This window comes from Asterias amurensis, chromosome 10, assembly GCF_032118995.1.
Source record: "Asterias amurensis chromosome 10, ASM3211899v1".
NCBI classification, from domain to species: Eukaryota; Metazoa; Echinodermata; class Asteroidea; order Forcipulatida; family Asteriidae; genus Asterias; species Asterias amurensis.
The window spans coordinates 12301-32261 of record NC_092657.1 but is presented as its reverse complement, the minus strand read 5'-3'; the positions used below and the strand labels follow the sequence as shown (position 1 = coordinate 32261).

The window sequence follows — 19961 nt, the reverse complement described above, 5'->3', positions numbered from 1 at the left end:
GTGCACCGCTACAAACCTCGAGTCGCATCATATCGTGGAGTGGGCAACTGAAGATCCAAAAAATACCCTGAGATGGGGTGAGACCACTTATCAAAACGTGAATGGGCGATTCCTCTTCGTTACATCGGTAGGTGTGAATACTCAAACAGTTATCCAAGACTTTACCATCACCAATGTGCAGAGGGCCGATACTGATGAATATGTGTGTAATGTCAATGACCCAATGCAGGGTGGAGGCCACACCATCGTAGCCACATCCAGTGTAACACTTTCAGTGCTATACTTCCCCAGTGCGTCCTTCCCTATGTGCTCTCCTGCTGGACCCATTACAGTAGACGCTGTGACAGAGTTAGATATGAGATGTTCATCTGAGAGCAGTCACGGAACAGTCACAATGACGATCAATCCCACAATACAGACTTCTAGATACACCAACTGGACATCAGTAATCAACGATGATAACGATACAGTCGTAAGGACATTAGATTTGACTGTGGATGATGCTGATAATGGTGTTGCATTCGAATGCTTCATATCATCAATGTATTTCGCGGGTATGCAACGTACATGTCAAATGGGACCAATTACACTGAAGAACACGACAATACCCATGACAGAGCCCACAAATTCATCCACAACTTCGTCCATTCCTGCCGTCATTGCCGGAGCAGTCGTAGGGGGGGTCGCTGCATTTCTTCTCCTCGTAATCCTGATCCGTATTTACTGTAAACGACGCTCCGGCAACTCGGATCCCAAATCGGAACAGTTCAATGCAGATATCAATCAAACAAATACCGACTTGACACTAGATAGACTTGAGCAGTCTCAGGATCAGAGTTACAACAATCCTGCATTTGGTTCTAATGTCTCTGGTGGAACAACAACGCCCTATTGGGACGACTCAACCACTCCCACACCGGCGGCATCGGTTAGACCAACTCGACCTAGTAAACCCACACCCTATAAACCCAACCCGTCACAGCATAACACATTGGGTAGGCCTAACAATGACAATCCTGTAATTGAGTCAAGTGTCTCTGATGGAACAACAACGCTCTCTGGAGTCGACTTATCCACATCCATCAAACCGATTGCATTAGTCAGACCAACTCGACCTAGTAAGCCCAGACCCTATAAGCCCAAGCAAGCAGAGCGTATGAGTGACGCCCCGAGTACCCACAACGACCGGATGGTACCCTCTCCCCCACCCCCAACAAGCGTCAATGACGGTACCCCTAGCCTGGAAAACACCGACGATGCTCCTTATGCCCAAGACTCCGTACCCATGAGGCAGCAGAGTAGTCATGGCAACCCAGCATCTGAGGATCACATTGTCTATGCTGATTTGGATTTGCAATCAGACGAGATTCAAGATGGTGGACACCACCCTCAACCAGCATCTGAAGCAGTGCTGTACTCGAGCGTAATGATGAACTAACATTGATGTATTTGATAGGTATCATAGGACGAGAAAGACGCTGCCCTTCTCCTTGTCACCTGGGCCCAATTTCATAGAGCTGCTAAGAACAAAACATTGCTTAGCATGAAATTTCTTCCTTGACTACCAACCAAATTTCTACCTGTTGCATATTGCTTGTTACTGGTATTCAGCTGTTATTTGCTTATCCTGAAAATCACATGGAAATTTGGTTGGTAATCCTGTTTTTAGGAAGAAATGTCATGCTTAGCAAATTTTTGTGCTCAGCAACTTTATATGAAATTGGGTTCGGTATTCTCTCCCAATCTAATCCACGTACCTTCTCCTAAAATGCTTATCAGCTCTTATGTATCCCTTGATTAACCTTCAAATAATTTTGTTCTACAATTCAAGTTGGCCTCATCGCTTTTTAAATGAACATGCATCAATTTTAGAAACATCAGTTTTCAACTTTTGAATTAAAAACATTTTTAAGAGATGTTATTTTGTTATCGAGCTATTAGACTACCACGGTCTTGAGATCCTTTATGTAGCCAAGACATTTTCTTGTACACACTTTATAAATAAGGACAAATTTTCACATTAAACATGAATTTGGTTTTACATTGTACCGAAAACCAAAAATCATAAACTTGTTGTCCTTTTGATAAAACCTTGCCTTGCTAAAAAGAAAAATCTAATACAGAAACAAAACTAATGTTATAAAAAAAAAGTAATTTACGTTTACGATTAAAAGGCGTGTACAAACACTTTGTGTGAATTGATTGCAAATGCATCCTTAATTATTCAGAAGAAAATTAATATCCAAAAAAGTTACCTATCAAAGTTATGTTTTATGAACGATATATTTTTACATTAACGCTAAAATGAAGTCGGTGTGATCGGTGTTTGCTAAGATTAAAGGGACCGTGTCGTCATGACTAATGATACGGAGTAGGGAAGGCGCGCCTGCAGTAACTGGTTGATAGATCGTAATTTAGTGTACAGCAATGGCCTGCTTTGACCATGACGACATAGCCCCTTTAATCTATTTTCACGTCACACTTTTAGGTTTTGATAAACAAAATTAAAAAGTCAGAACACAAAAAGAGTAATTTATTTGTACTCAAATTGCATCAACAGTGTAAGAACCTGCTCGACATGATGTAACTTTTAGCGAATACTCATTTGGAATTAGGATAAATGATTATGTCTGAACCTGCTTCTGTAAATGAATTACTTAAAGACATTGGACACTATTGGTAATTGTCAAAGATCAGTCTTCTCACTTGGTGTATCTCAACATATGCATAAAGTAACAAACCTGTAAAAATTTGAGCTCAATCGGTCATCGAAGTTGTGTGCTTTCAGATGCTTGATTTCGAGACCCTAAGTTCCAAATCTGAGGTTTTGAAATCAAATTCGTGGAAAATTACTTCTTTCTCAAAAACTACTCCACTTCAGAGGGAGCCGTTTCTCACAATGTTTTATACTACCAACCTCTCCCCATTACTCGTTACCAAGTAAGGTTTTATGCAAATAATTATTTTATTCAGATTAAAAATAACAAGATTTTGGGTAAGATAAATGTAATTGGAAAACATGAATATATACGTATACCTGCTTGATATTAATAAATTTTGCATTTTAAAAAATGTGTATATTAAAATTCTGCTACAGAATTATTGTATAATTTCATTTTTTATAATAAAATACAATCGAGGATTTGTATGAGCTGGAATAGAAAATAATATGCCAAAATACTGAACCATTTTTTAACAGATTTTAGATGTTGGTTGAGGACAATGAACGGCACTTGATCAAGTTTTTTCATTCTGTATTTAAAAGGATTAATAATCAGGATTTGTGACCCTGTTGGCACCGTTGGTGGCGTGTTTGTGATTTATTGATGGGATACATCTATACCCTGAACTGAACTACCTGACATTTTCCAAACTAGTGTTGTGCTACCCTGGGCAATCTATGACGTCACAATCCTCGTTCAAATATGGGTCACACTCTGTGAGAGCGCTCAGTGAAAATTTGAATAAATTCTTTAACAAGCAATATCTCACCTACCTGTAATTCTTAAAGCAACTAAAAGGACTGTAAAAGAGAAACATTTGTAGAACTAATATTTGATTTGATTCTCCAATTTCGAACAATCCTCCTAGTTATATAATGATATATATGCATACCCAGCATATTATTCTGAGGCTGGATTTGTTGACCGTCCTGTTGTATTTCTCTCAGTAACAGCTTTGTGTACAACACTCCCATAGGCTGCAATAGGAGACTTTTGGGACGCTTGGTGGCAGCAGACTTACCAGGTAAATTTCATTGTTCTCGGTAATGTGCGCGTGCTCAGAGCTACGTAAACAATGGAAATTTACCTGGTAAGTCCTGCCACCTAGCGCCTCAAAGTCTCCCATTGAGGGAGTCTTTGGAGTATGCAGACCTTCTCTGAAGACGGTTGGAACTCAGCCCTAAACGACTCACAAGACTCCCCACTTTACTCGGACTCGTTCTCGAGGATTGAGGTCTCGAATACAAGACTTGTGTACGAGGCTAGGTCATTTGCTTGTCACAATAAACTTGTTTGCGTCATTTATTGCAGGGGATTCCCTTCTTGTTGTACATAGGCAACGCGGTGTTTACATGCTAACAAGTTATGACAACAGCTGAACATGTTTCTATACTGTTTTTTATGTGTTCGGGAACACCCGAGCATTTATTGTTAGGTGTTCGGACTTCAGCCGAACACTTTGTTTTTGTTCGGGTTTTCTTTTTTAGATGTTCGACCAGCAGGCGATGCGTGTTGGGCAATGATGCCTTAATTTCCTGATCGAGATATGGACGTTTAAGATACCACGTGGTTATATCAATCAGTCGTCATTAATTTATTCAAGCAAGCTGGTTCATATACATTCACACAATCTGATTAGAAAATGATAACTATTTAAAAATGCTAATTTATTCATATTTTAAGCAGGTTCATACATATTCATACATCTGATTACAAGAGAACACACATTTAAAAATGCAAATTTAATCATATCAAGCAAGTTCATACTAAATAATTATTTCCGATTACAAATTTTTTTATGACTCAAAATCCTGCTGTTTTTTTCTCTTCTAAAAACTATGTTAGCATAGAAGCAGGTTCATACATAATCACATATTTTTATTCCAAATGAATAATCACTTAAAATATATAACAGCGAGCAGGTTCTAATTGATTTTTTTTTCCTATTTGAGCATATTCTTAATAATTTGTGACGCTTTTGCAATAGTTGTTTTATCCAAGAATCGTGTTTTATAAAGAGCTTCATTTATAACGTGTCACGCTGCAGTTTTTCTGTGGTTATTGTTTGAAAGCAATATAAAAATTGGATTGATATGAAAAGTATTTTTAAATTGTGTTGAAGGAATTTTATGGCAAAATAATTAATTAACGATCTTTTTTTTAGGTGTCATATGTATGTGGTACAAGATTAACCCAATTAAAAAATAATATAGCTGCAATAGTTAAACAACCTCAATCACTCCATTGATTCGAGTAATTTCGTCTGTCTAGAATCTTGCATCTTCTACACCATTATGTTGTGCAGGTATATCATGGATGTCTAATTGTTAATGTTCTGATACTGCTTCTCAGCTGAACTCTGTGGCACTCTGACCGCTTCATAGCTGGTGTTGGTGCTGCCCTCTGGACGAGCGTAGTCATACTCTGGGCTACCATTCTCTACTTCAACTGGTTGGTTGTAGGTATGTTGTGCGGGAATTGTCTCTTCAGTCGTAGTGGGTTCCATGTAGACGCGATTCTTGTCCTCCGTTGGCTGCAGCTCCATGTAGGGATCAGCTTGGGTGACTCGAGGTTCTTTCTCAGAGGTGAATCTTTTTATCAGACGGTTCTTTCTGACGTCACGAAGGATGAGAATGATGATGATGATGACAAAGAATGTAACAGCGAGGACTACGACAACTATAAAAGCTACAATCAATGGAGTTGAAGATGAGGCTGCATCAGATGATCTTGGGCTAGACTCAGTTGAAGAGGTTGAAGTCATGGGTATTGTCAAGGTGTTCCTCACTGTAATTGGGCCGATTTGACATGTACCATGCATACCAGCGAAATACATTGATGATATGAAGCATTCGAATGCAACACCATTGTCAGCATCATCCACAGTAAAATCTAATGTCCTTACGACTGTATCGCTATCATCGTTGATTACTGATATCCAGTTGGTATATCTAGAAGTCTGTATAGTGGGATTGATCGTCATTGTGACTGTTCCGTGACTGCTCTCAGATGAACACCTCATATTTTACTCTGTCCCAGCGTCTACTGTAATGGGTCCAGCAGGAGGGCACATAGGGAAGGACGCATTGGGGAAGTATAACACCGAAAGTGTTACACTGGATGTGGCAACGATGCTGTTGCCTCCACCCTGTATTGGTTCATTGACATTACACACATATTCATCAGTATCGGCCCTCTGCACATTGGTGATATTAAAGTCTTGAACAACTTAATTATTATTACCTTTATCACGGTGTGGCCATCTTGATTTTACTCCATTCCAACTCATTAATTGTAACCAACCTGAGGCTGGACGAAACAATAGTCTGGTGTCATACTCAATGAATGTTAGCATTCATTACTGTTATTGGAAACATGGAACATGACCAAGATGGTGACAGCGTGATAAAGGTCTATTCACCCATTTCACCTGACGTCATCATCAGAATAATCTTGGATGCGCCATTTTGGTGGTCAATGTCAACGTGTGTTATTCAGTGTGACGCGCGGGCTCATCAATGGGTGCGTTCGTTTAGCTTCCCTGGGTCGACCCCGGTGTGTAGCGGTTTTTTCTTCCAGGACGAACGTGGGTAATTATCTGCACACGTTCATCCTGAAAAAAAAAACCCCGTCACACACCGGGGTCGACCCATGGAAGCTAAACGAACGCACCCAATAAATCACAAACACGCCACCAACTGTGCCAACAGGGTCCTAATATGTGTCTTCTTTTACAGAATGAAAAGCTTGTCCAAAGAAGTGCCGTTCATTTGGCCTAAAAAGAACATTGTAAAAGTCTGTTAAAATTGTTTGGTACTTTGTCAGAATATTTTTTATTGTAGCTCATACAAAGTCCTCGGTTTTATTTTAATACAAAAAAAAAATGAAAAGATACAATAATAAAATACATTATGTTAGGTTAGTAATTTATTTACAGGAGCAGGTTCAGCCAATCCTATATCCCTATTCCAAATGAATATTCACTAAAAATATTATAGCGAGCAAATTCTTACATTATTGACGTATCCTGAGTGAGTTGATATCTGAGAATTATTGTTTTATCCTACTCTACTGTATACTAAATAATCAAACTTTACAATGCGACGTGAGAATAGACTAAATGTGATGTGTCGTCGTGGTCAAAGCAGGCCTTTGGCTGTACATTAATTACTAACTCTCACACAATTACTGCAGGTGCGACTTTCCTCATTATCATGATCTATTTGTAATAGATGTCAAATTTGCATCGGGGATAAAGAATATTAATAATGATCTATTTGATCATGACGACACGGTCCCTTTAATCTTAAATCACATCGATTTCTTTTTTAGCGTTAATGTAAAATAAAATATATCATTCATAAAACATAACTTTGACATATAACTTTCTTGAATATTAATTTTCTTCTGAATAATTAAGGATGCATTTGCTATCAATTTACACAAAGTGTTTGTACACGCCTTTTCATCGTTAGTGTAAATTACAATTTTGTTTACAACATTAGTTTTTTCTGTATTAGATGCGGTTATACAAGCAAAGTGTACATATTTTTCAAAATCTTAAACCTTAAAACCCACAGACAAAACAGTTTCATTCAAGTGAAATAATCCAAAATGTATGAAATTGTTGTGACTAAAAAGTAGCAAAGATTCCAACCACGACACTGTTTTGAAATTTAGGCAGATAGAGTGGAGGGAAAACTTGGAGGACATGGACGAACACACTTCGGCGATGGTATTGAAGTGTGGGTGTGGCAATGGGTGTGGCAAAGGGTGTGGTACTGGGTGCGCGTTAAGGGGGATACAAACCGCCTGATTTTGAGAAATAAAAGCCCATGCAGATAATGGTTGTATAGTTCATGACAACTTGTGACGCTTCTGAGATTTATTATTTTTAACCCAAGAAGCGTATTAAAAATGTGTACAATTTAGTTGTGAATAGGTTTAATTTTATTGTCTTAGGTTGCAGTTTTTGTTGTGGTTCCCTTTTTTCAGCAAGGCAAGGTTTTATCAAAAGAACAACAAGTTTATGTTTTTGGTTATCGGTACAATATAAAACCAAATTTATGTTTAATGTGAAATTTTTTCCTTACTTATAAAGTTTGTACAAGAAAATGTCTTGGCTAACGGATAGGACCTCAAGACCGTGGAAGTATAGCAGTTCGATTACAAAATAATATCTCAAAACAAAATCTCATTTAAAAGTTAAACTCATGTTTCTAAAATTATTGATGCATGTTCATTTAAAAAGCAATGAGGCCAACTCAAATTGTGGAACAAAATTATTTGAAGATTAATCAAGGGATACATAAGAGCTGATACGCATTTTAGGAGAAGGTACGTGGATTAGATTGGGAGAGAATACCGAACCCAATTTCATGTAGAGTTGCTGAGCACAAAAATTTGCTAAGCATGACATTTCTTCCTTGATAAAAACAGGATTACCAGCCAAATTTCCATGTGATTTTCAGGATAAGCAAATAACAGCTGAATACCAGTAACAAGCAATATACAACAGGTAGAAATTTGGTTGGTAGTCAAGGAAGACATTTCATGCTAAGCAATTTTGTTGTTCTTAGCATCTCTATGAAATAGAGAAGGGCAAGGAGAAGGGCAGCGTCTTTCTCATCCTATGATACCTATCAAATAGATCATTGTTAGTTTATCACAACGCTCGAGTACAACACTGCGTCAGAAGCTGGTTGAGGGTGGTGTCCGCCATCTTGAATCTCGTCTGATTGCAAATCCAAATCAGCATAGACAATGTGATCCTCAGATGCTGGGTTGCCATGACTACTCTGCTGCCTCATTGGTGCGGAGTCTTGTGCGTAAGGAGAATCGTCGGTGGTTTCCAGGCTAGGGGTACCGTCATTGACGCTTGTTAGGGGTGGGGGAGAGGGTGGCATCCGGTCGTTGTGGGTACTCGGGGCGTCACTCATACGCTCTGCTTGCTTGGGCTTATAGGGTCTGGGCTTACTAGGTCGAGTTGGTCTGACTAATGCAATCGGTTTGATGGATGTGGATAAGTCGACTCCAGGGGGCGATGCTGGTCCATCAGAGACACTTGACTCAATTACGGGATTGTCATTACGGGTAGGCTTACCCAATGTGTTACGCTGTGACGGGTTGGGTTTATAGGGTGTGGGTTTACTAGGTCGAGTTGGTCTAACCGATGCCGCCGGTGTGGGAGTGGGTGAGTCGTCCCAATAGGGCGCTGTTGTTCCACCAGAGACATTAGAATCAAATGCAGGATTGTTGTAACTCTGATCAGTTGTAGGGTTATCGTTGGGGTCTGACTGTTGCTTCTTCAGTTCACGTTCAGTCTTTTGAGTTTTGGTACGGATTGGTTTTGCATAAATTAGACTTGGATCAATCGTCTCAGCTGTTTGTACCGGCAAAGTGCCAGCATAAGACTCACCTGGTCCGGATATTGGGCTCGGGGATGAGACATATATGATATTATCCTGTAATCCATGTTGTATTGAGTCAAGATCGCCATACTCGTTGAAACTGACCTGAGACTGCTCAAGTCTATCTAGTGTTAAGTCAGCATTTGTTGGGTTGATGTCTGCATTGAACTGTTCCGATTTGGGATCCGAGTTGCCGGAGCGCCGTTTACAGCAAATAAGGATCAGGATTACGAGGAGAAGAAATGCAGCGACTCCCCCAGCGACTGCTCCGGCAATGGCGGCAAGACTGAACGAAGGCGTGGACGTAGATTGAGTAGATGTAGAGGAGGAGGTTGAAGTAACCTCGTTCTCTGTGGTTGGAGTAGGATTTTCAATCGAAGGTCTCGTTGATCCTGCTGTAGATGATGTTGACGTGGATGATGTTGTGGGTTCTGTCATGGGTATTGTCACGGTGTTCCTCACTATAATTGGTCCGATTTTACATGTATGTTGCATGCCATCGAAATACATTGATGATATGAAGCATTCGAATGAAACACCATTATCAGCATTATCCACTGTCAAATCTAATGTCCTTAAGACTGTATCGTTATCATCGTTGATAACTGATATCCAGTTGCTATATCTAGAAGTCTGTATAGTGGGATTGATCGTCATTGTGACTGTTCCGTGACTTCTCTCAGATAAACAACTCATATCTAACTCTGTCCCAGCGTCTACTTTAATGGGTCCAGCAGGAGAGCACACAGGGAAGGACGCATTGGGGAAGTATAACACTGAAAGTGTTACACTGGATGTGGCTACGATGTCGTTGCCTCCGGTCGGTATCGGGTAATTGACATTACACACATATTCATCAGTATCGGCCCTCTGCACATCGGTGATGGTAAAGTCTTGAACAACTGTTTTGGTATTCACCCCCGATGTACCGAAGATGAATCGTCCATTGTTATTATTAACAGTGAATTCACCAAATCTCAGGGTCTGTATTGGGTCCTCAGTCATCCACTCCACGATTTGATCCGACTCAAGGTTTGTAGCGATACACCTCATATCAACCTGCCCGCCCTCCTTACGATCGGCCTCTGGTGTTAAGATCTCCGCATACGCTGTTGGTTCAGCAGTGACAACCATCAGGAATCCGCCTGCATCAAGTGAACACCAAACACACACCAGCAAAACATACATCGAGATCCTTCCATCCATCGTATTGAATCTGAGTTTATTAAGTTGCTATTAAATCATTCCTGGAGACGACGGGTAAAGGATGGAAATGCATGAAGTAGAATGATCCCACGTTCACATACAGCTCAATGTAACAGTGATTTAATGTACATGTATTTAACGATGAAGTCGACTTGGTTTGTACTTCCTCCTGCTATAACTACGCGCCAATGAACTTCAACAATAACACAATTCATGAATTTCATTTTATCCAGACATGTTTGACAAAAAGGATTATAACGTCATAGTTCAACTGAATCTAGAACTGCAGTTATTTATGAACAACCATACTGCAACTCACACATAGCATGACATTGAAATACTGCAGAACCTTAGCACGACTACAAACCGACTGATTGCAACTTCTTAAAGTTCCAAACAAATAATGGTTGAAAGAAACATTTGAAGAGATGCCAACACAGTAAGATTATACGACAGAGGAGATTTATTGGAAAAAATTAATAATATTTTCTCGGTGTGTATGGGTGAGACCAAAATTAATTTTCTTCATACCCGATGCAAATTTAACATCTATAAATTCGTTGGAGTGCCCGCCGCTACCACATATGATTCGAACTGCATGTCCTCTAGCTACCGGGCAATCTCTGTGGTCTAGTCGGTATGACACTGCTCTAGGATTGCAAAGGTCGTGGGTTCGAATCCCACCTGAGTACTATGCCTGTGACTTTGTTCACAGAACCCGGGAAAGTACTGAGTATTAAGTGGTTACACAATCTGTGTATATTATGGGTAATACCAAAACGAATGGTATTTACTTCAATCAGCAAAGAAACTTGTACACACGCAGATTAGAACTATGTAGTTCGCCAGCAGAAAGAAAAACTGTTACCTTTTCCCCTCATTTCAGTTAATGGAAGTGTGCAACGTGAACGTTTTCCAACAGTAGGCCCTCAAGCAAACAAGGTATTGTTTATGTCTTTAATTACACTATGTACAACCAATAATGTCATTTAGATAATTGATTCGCCATCGAGTCAATTCCACCGAATCGTGAAATTGTGCCTTATCGTGGTTTGCTTCTGATGCAAAATTCCCCTCCCCAAATTTTCTATCAGTGTTAAAGGAACACGTTGCCTTGGATCGGACGAGTTGGTCAATAAAAAAAGCGTTTGAAACCTTTTGTTATGAAATGTATATGGTTGAAAAGATGTTTTAAAAGTAGAATATAATGATCCACACAAGTATCACAAAAAATTGCACGGTTTTCATTTTACGTCGCGAATTAACACGGTCGGCCATTTATGGGAGTCAACTTTTTCACTCCCATAAATGGCCGACCGTGTTAGTCGACGTGGTAAAACGAAAATCACGCAATTTTGAGGCATATTTGTGTAGATCATTGTATTCTACTTTTACAACATCTTTCTAACCATATCAATTTTATAACAAACGGTTACAAACGCATTTCAAAGACCAACTCGACCGATCCAAGGCAACGTTTCCTTTAAGGTTTGGCACATATCGTAACGTTAACACAGCGGCAGAGTGCGCCCTCTATCCAATATCCCAATCTAGTGTGGTCATTTTTTGAATGACAGCTAAATTAATAACACTCATACCGCTCTGAAGAATGTTTACTAAAATATTTGTCTGAATTAAATGCACTGGACACTATTGGTAATTACTCAAAATCATTGTTAGCATAAAAACTTATTTGGTAACAATCAATGGAGAGCTGTTGATAATATAAAACATTGTGAGAAACGGCTCCATCTGAGTAACGTATTTTTCGAGAAAGAAGTAATTTTCCAGTATAAAATGTTTGATTCTGATTTCAAGACCTCAGAATTAGATTTTGAGGTACCAAAATCAAGCATCTGACAGCACACAACTTCGTGTGACAAGGGTGCTTTTTCTTCCATTATTATCTCGCAACTTCGAAGACCATTTGAGTTCGAATTTTCACACAGGTTTGTTGTTTTGTGCATGTTGCGATACGCGTGAGAAGACTGGTCTTCGACCAGTGTCTTCAAAAAGAAGGCAAATATTATCACGATTTAGGACGCTAATGGCACCTTTGGTGGCGTACGTATTTATGATTTTCTCCTGGGCAACATCTATACCCTGAAACTGAACTATCAGAAATTTCCCAAATCAGCTGTGTGCTACCCTTGGCAGTCTATGACGTCACAATCCTAATCCAAACTACATGGATCACACTCTTTGAGAGCGTTAAGTAAAAATTTAAATAAGTTCGTTGACAAACCAATTCTCACATATCCAAGCGACTGTAAGACTGTAAAATCGCACGGTTTAAAATGGCAACAATTGTCAAACTATAGTTTGTCTTGATTATTCTGTTTTATGATGATAATGAAGAGATGTTGAGGAATATGTCATTTATTTGGTGGTTTGGGGTATGTTCTAGAATCAGTTGAACTGCGACATTGTGACCCTTATTGTTAAACTTGTTTCCGTAAAAATGAAAACCTGGAGTTTATTGTTGAAGATCATTGGTGTGTGGTGCTTAACATAAGGAACTGCATCAAAGTCGTTTAATACGTGTACATTAAATCACTATTACATTGAGCTGTGTGTGAACGTGGGATCATTCTACTTCATGCATTTCCATCCTAAATCCGTCTTCTCAAGGAATGATTTAAACGCAACTTAATAAGCTCAGATTCAATACGATGGGTGGAAGAATCTCGATGTATGTTTTGCTGGTGTGTGTTTGGTGTTCACTTGATGCAGGCGGATTCCTGATGGTTGTCACTGCTCAACCAACAGCGTATGCGGAGATCTTAACACCAGAGGCTGATCGTAAGGAGGGCGGGCAGGTTGATATGAGGTGTACCGCTACAAACCTCGAGTCGGATCACATCGTGGCGTGGGAGACTGAGGACCCATACACGACCCTGAGATGGGGTCAAGTCACTGTTAATAATAACAATGGACGATTCATCTTCGATACATCGGTAGATATAGCTTTTCAAACATTTGTTCAAGATTTTATCATCACCGATGTGCAGAGGGCCGATACTGATGAATATGTGTGTAACGTCAATGACCCAATACAGGGTGGAGGCAACACCATCGTAGCCGAATCCAGTGTAACACTTTCAGTGTTATACTTCCCCAGTGCGTCCTTCCCTATGTGCTCTCCTGCTGGACCCATTACAGTAGACGCTGGGACAGAGTTAGATATGAGGTGTTCATCTGAGAGCAGTCACGGAACAGTCACAATGACGATCAATCCCACTATACAGACTTCTAGATACACCAACTGGACATCAGTTCTCAACGATGATAGCGATACAGTCGTAAGGACATTAGATTTGACAGTGGATGATGCTGATAATGGTGTTGCATTCGATTGCGTCATATCATCAATGTATTTCGATGGTATGCAACGTACATGTCAAATCGGACCAATTACAGTGAGGAACACCGTGACATTACCCATGACAGAACCCACAACATCATCTACGTCAACATCATCTACAGCAGGATCAACGAGACCATCGACTGGAAATCCTACTCCAACTACAGAGATTGAAGTTACTTCAACCTCTTCAACTGAGTCCAGCCCAAGATCATCTGATGCAGCTTCATCTTCAACTCCATTGATTGTAGCTTTTATAGTTGTCGTAGTCCTCGCTGTTACATTCTTTGTCATCATCATCATCATCATTCTCATCCTTCGTGACGTCAGAAAGAACCGTCTGATAAAAAGATTCACCTCTGAGAAAGAACCTCGAGTCACCCAAGCTGATCCCTACATGGAGCTGCAGCCAACGGAGGACAAGAATCGCGTCTACATGGAACCCACTACGACTGAAGAGACAATTCCAAATCAAGATACCTACTACCAACCAGTTGAAGTAGAGAATGGCAGCCCAGAGTATGACTACGCTCGTCCTGAGGGCAGCACCAACACCAGCTATGAAGCGGTCAGAGTGCCAAAGAGTTCAGCTGAGAAGCAGTATCAGAACATTAACAATTAGACATCCATGATATACCTGCACAACATAATGGTGTAGAAGATGCAAGATTCTAGACAGACGAAATTACTCGTATCAATGGAGTGATTGAGGGTGTTTAACTATTGCAGCTATATTATTTTTTAATTGGGTTAATCTTGTACCACATACATATGAGACCTAAAAAAAAAGATCGTTAATTAATTATTTTGCCATAAAATTTCTTCAACACAATTTAAAAATACTTTTCATATCGATCCATTTTTTATAATATTGCTTTCAAACAATAACCACAGAAAAACTGCAGCGTGACACGTTATAATTGAAGCTCTTTATAAAACACGATTCTTGGATAAAACAACTATTGCAAAAGCGTCACAAATTATTAAGAATATGCTCAAATAGAAAAAAAATATCCTTCGTACTCAGATTACATCAATTAGAACCTGCTCGCTGTTATATATTTTAAGTGAATATTCATTTGGAATAAGAATATATGATTATGTATGAACCTGCTTCTATGCTAACATCGTTTTTAGAATAGAAAAAACCAGCAGGATTTTGAGTCATGAAAAAATTTGTAATCGGAAATAATTATTTAGTATGAACTTGCTTGATATGATTAAATTTGCATTTTTAAATGTTTGTTCTCTTGTAATCAGATGTATGAATATGTATGAACTGGCTTGAATAAATTAATGACGACTGATTGATATAACCACGTGGTATCTTAAACGTCCATCTCTCGATCAGGAAAATAACGGCGTCATTGCCCAACACGCATCGCCTGCTGGTCGAACATCTAAAAAAGAAAACTCGAACAAAAACAAAGTGTTCGGCTGAAGTCTGAACACCTAACAATAAGTGTTTGGGTGTTCCCGAACACATCAAAAACAGTATAGAAACATGTTCAGCTGTAGTCATAACTTGTCAGCATGTAAACACCGCGTTGCCTATGTACAACAAGAAGGGAATCCCCTGCAATAAATGACGCAAACAAGTTTATTGTGACAAGCAAATGACCTAGCCTCGTACACAAGTCTTGTAATCGAGACCTCAATCCTCGAGACCGAGTCCGAGTAAAGTGGGGAGTCTTGTGAGTCGTTTAGGGCTGAGTTCCAACCGTCTTCAGAGAAGGTCTTCATACTCTAAAGACTCCCTCAATGGGAGACTTTGAGGCGCTAGGTGGCAGGACTTACCAGGTAAATTTCCATTGTTTACGTAGCTCTGAGCACGCGCACACTACCAAGAACAATGAAATTTACCTGGTAAGTCTGCTGCCACCAAGCGTCCCAAAAGTCTCCTATTGCAGCCTATGGGAGTGTTGTACACAAAGCTGTTACTGAGAGAAATACAACAGGACGGTCAACAAATCCAGCCTCAGAATAATATGCTGGATATGCATATATATCATTATATAACTAGGAGGATTGTTCGAAATTAGAGAATCAAATCAAATATTGGTTCTACAAATGTTTCTCTTTTACAGTCCTTTTAGTTGCTTTAAGAATTACAGGTAGGTGAGATATTGCTTGTTAAAGAATTTATTCAAAATTTCACTGAGCGCTCTCCCAGAGTGTGACCCATATTTGAACGAGGATTGTGACGTTATAGATTGCCCAGGGTAGCACAAAACTAGTTAGGAAAATGTCAGATAGTTCAGTTCAGGGTATAGATGTATCCCATCAATAAATCACAAACACGCCACCAACGGTGCCAACAGGGTCACAAATCCTGATTATTAATCCTTTTAGATACAGAATGAAAAAACTTGATCAAGTGCCGTTCATTGTCCTCAACCAACATCTGGTTCAGTATTTTAGCATAGTATTTTCTATTCTAGCTCATACAAGTCCTCGATTGTATTTTAATATAACAAATGAAATTATACATAATTCTGTAGCAGAATTTTAATATACCACATTTTTTAAATGCAAAATTTATTAATAACAAGCAGGTATACGTACATTTTCATATTTTCCAATTACATTTATCTTAATCAAAATCTTGTTGTTATTTTTAATCTGAAATGTTGTTTAAGTAGTTCATTTACTTAAGCAGGTTCAGACATAATCATTTATCCTAATTCCAAATGAATATTCACTAAAAAATGCATCATGTCGAGCAGGTTCTTACACTGTTGATGCAATCTGAGTACAAATAAATTATTCTTTTTGTGTTCTGACTTTTTATTTTTTTTATCAAAACCTAAAAGTGTGACGTGAAAATAGATTAAAGGGGCTGTGTCGTCATGGTCAAAGCAGGCCATTGCTGTACATGGAACTATGATCTATCAACCAGTTACTGCAGGCGCGCCTTCCCTACTCCGTATCATTGGTCATGACGACACGGTCCCTTTAATCTAAGCAAACACCGATCACACCGACTTCATTTTAGCGTTAATGTAAAAATATATCGTTCATAAAACATATAACTTTGACAGGTAACTTTTTTGGATATTAATTTTCTTCTGAATAATTAAGGATGCATTTGCAATCAATTCACACAAAGTGTTTGTACACGCCTTTTAATCGTAAACGTAAATTACATTTTTTTTTATAATATTAGTTTTGTTTCTGTATTAGATTTTTCTTTTTAGCAAGACAAGGTTTATCAAAAGGACAACAAGTTTATGATTTTTGGTTTTCGGTACAATGTAAAACCAAATTCATGTTTAATGTGAAAATGTGTCCTTATTTATAAAGTGTGTACAAGAAAATTTCTTGGCTAACAAATAGGATCTCAAGACCGTGGTAGTATAATAGCTCGATAACAAAATAACATCTCTTAAAAATGTTTTTAATTCAAAAGTTGAAAACTCATGTTTCTAAAATTGATGCATGTTCATTTAAAAAGCGATGAGGCCAACTTGACTTGTAGAACAAAATTATTTGAAGGTTAATCAAGGGATAAATAAGAGCTGATAAGCATTAGGAGAAGGTGCGTGGATTATATTGGGAGAGAATACCGGGCCTGGACCCAATTTCGTAGAGCTGCTAAGCACAACAATTTGCTAAGCATGATATTTCTTCCTGGATACAAACAGGATTACCAACCAAATTTCCATGTGATTTTCAGGATAAGCAAACAACAGCTGAATACCAGTAAACAAGCGATATGCAACAAATAGAAATTTGGTTGGTAGTTCTGTTTTAATCAAGGAAGAAACTTCATGCTAAGCAATGTTTTTGTTCTAAGCAATTCTATGAAATTGGGCCCAGGTGACAAGGAGAAGGGCAGCGTCTTTCTCATCCTATGATACCTATCAAATACATCAATGTTAGTTTATCACAACGCTCGAGTACAGCACTGCTTCATCAGATGCTGGTTGAGGGTGGTGTCCGCCATCTTGAATCTCGTCTGGTTGCAAATCCAAATCAGCATAGACAATGTGATCCTCAGATGCTGGGTTGCCATGACTACTCTGCTGCCTCATAGGTATGGAGGTTTGGGCATAAGGTGAATCGTCGGTGTTTTCCAGGCTAGGGGTACCGTCATTGACGCTTGTTAGGGGTGGGGAAGAAGGTACGATCTGGTCATTGTGGGTACTCGGGGCGTCACTCATACGCTCTGCTGGCTTGGGCTTATAGGGTCTGGGCTTACTAGGTCGAGTTGGTCTGACTAATGCTATCGGTTTGATGGATGTGGATAAGTCGACTCCAGAGGGCGATGTTGTTCCATCAGACACACTTGACTCAATTACAGGATTGTCATTACGGGTAAGCCTACCCAATGTGTTACGCTGTGACGGGTTGGGTTTATAGGGTGTGGGTTTACTAGGTCGAGTTGGTCTAACCGATGCCGCCGGTGTGGGAGTGGGTGAGTCGTCCCAATAGGGCGCTGTTGTTCCACCAGAGACATTAGAATCAAATGCAGGATTGTTGTAACTCTGATCAGTTGTAGGGTTATCGTTGGGGTCTGACTGTTGCTTCTTCAGTTCACGTTCAGTCTTTTGAGTTTTGGTACGGAATGGTTTTGCATATATTAGATTTGGATCAATCGTCTCAGCTGTTTGTACCGACAAAGTGCCAGCATAAGACTCACCTGGTCCGGATATTGGGCTCGGGGATGAGACATATATGATATTATCCTGTAATCCATGTTGTATTGAGTCAAGATCTCCATACTCGTTGAAACTGACCTGAGACTGCTCAAGTCTATCTAGTGTCAAGTCAGTATTTGTTGGGTTGATGTCTGCATTGAACTGTTCCGGTTTGGGATCCGAGTTGCCGGAGCATCGTTTGCGGCAAACAAGGATCAGGATTACAAGGAGAAGAAATGCAGCGACTCCCCCTACGACTGCTCCGGCAATGACGGCAGGACTGGACGGAGTCGCGGACGTAGATTGAGTAGATGTAGAGGAGGAGGTTGAAGCAACCTCGTTTTCTGTGGTTAAAGTAGGATTTTCAATCGAAGGTCTCGTTGATCCTGCTGTAGATGATGTTGATGTGGATGATGTCGTGGGTTCTGTCATGGGTATTGTCACGGTGTTCCTCACTGTAATTGGTCCGATTTGACAAGGACGTTGCATACCAGCGAAGTACATTGATGATATGAAGCATTCGAATGCAACACCGGTATCAGCATCATCCACCGTCAAATCTAATGTCCTTACGACTGTATCGTGATCATCGTTGATTACTGATGTCCATGTGGTGTATCTAGAAGTCTGTATAGTGGGATTAATCGTCATTGTGACTGTTCCATGACTGCTCTCAGATGAACATCTCATATCTAACTCTGTCCCAGCGTCTACTGTAATGGGTCCAGCAGGAGAGCACATAGGGAAGGACGCACTGGGGAAGTATAACACTGAAAGTGTTACATTGGATCTGGCTACGATGTCGTTGCCTCCGGTCGGTATTGGGTCATTGACAATACACACATATTGATCAGTATCGGCCCTCTGCACATCGGTGATGGTAAAGTCTTCAACAACTGTTTGAGTATTCACACCTACCGATGTAACGAAGATGAATCGCCCATTCACGTTTTGATAAGTGGTCTCACCCCATCTCAGGGTCGTGTCTGGGTCCACAGTCCTCCACTCCATGATATGATGCGACTCGAGGTTTGTAGCTGTACACTTCATATCAACCTGCCCGCCCTCCTTACGATCAGCCTCTGGTGTTAAGATCTCCGCATACGCTGTTGGTTCAGCAGTGACAACCATCAGGAATCCGCCTGCATCAAGTGAACACCAAACACACACCAGCAAAACATACATCGAGATCCTTCCATCCATCGTATTGAATCTGAGTTTATTAAGTTGCTATTAAATCATTTCTGGAGACGACGGGTAAAGGATGGAAATGCATGAAGTAGAATGATCCCACGTTCACACACAGCTCAATGTAATGGTGATTTAATGTACATAAGTCGACTTGGTTGTACTTTTTCTTACTGAGCACTACGCGCCAATGAACTTCAACAATAACACAACTTATGAATTTCATTTTATCCAGACATGTTTGACAAAGGGAATTATAATGTCACAGTTCAACTGAATCTAGAACTGCAGTTATTTATGAACAACGTTCTGCAACTCGCCAATATCATGGCATTGAAATACTGTAGAACCTTAGCACGACCACAAACCGACTAATTGCAACTTCTTAAAGTTAAATAAATCTAATGGCGGAGAAAAACAACTGAAGAGA

General features: G+C 39.7%; 1 protein-coding gene and 1 non-coding gene across 2 annotated transcripts; both read left to right on the top strand.

Moving 5' to 3' along the window:
• The first annotated feature begins 10958 nt into the window (after window positions 1-10958).
• Window positions 10959-11032, top strand: Trnap-agg (transfer RNA proline (anticodon AGG)). The gene has a single exon. It is a non-coding gene; the product is annotated as a tRNA-Pro (tRNA).
• Window positions 11033-13011: 1979 nt separating this feature from the next.
• Window positions 13012-14822, top strand: LOC139943242 (uncharacterized). Its single transcript, XM_071940064.1, has one exon. The coding sequence runs from the start codon at window positions 13012-13014 to the stop codon at window positions 14323-14325; it is 1314 nt and encodes a 437-aa protein (XP_071796165.1). The 3' UTR covers window positions 14326-14822.
• Window positions 14823-19961: the final 5139 nt, after the last annotated feature.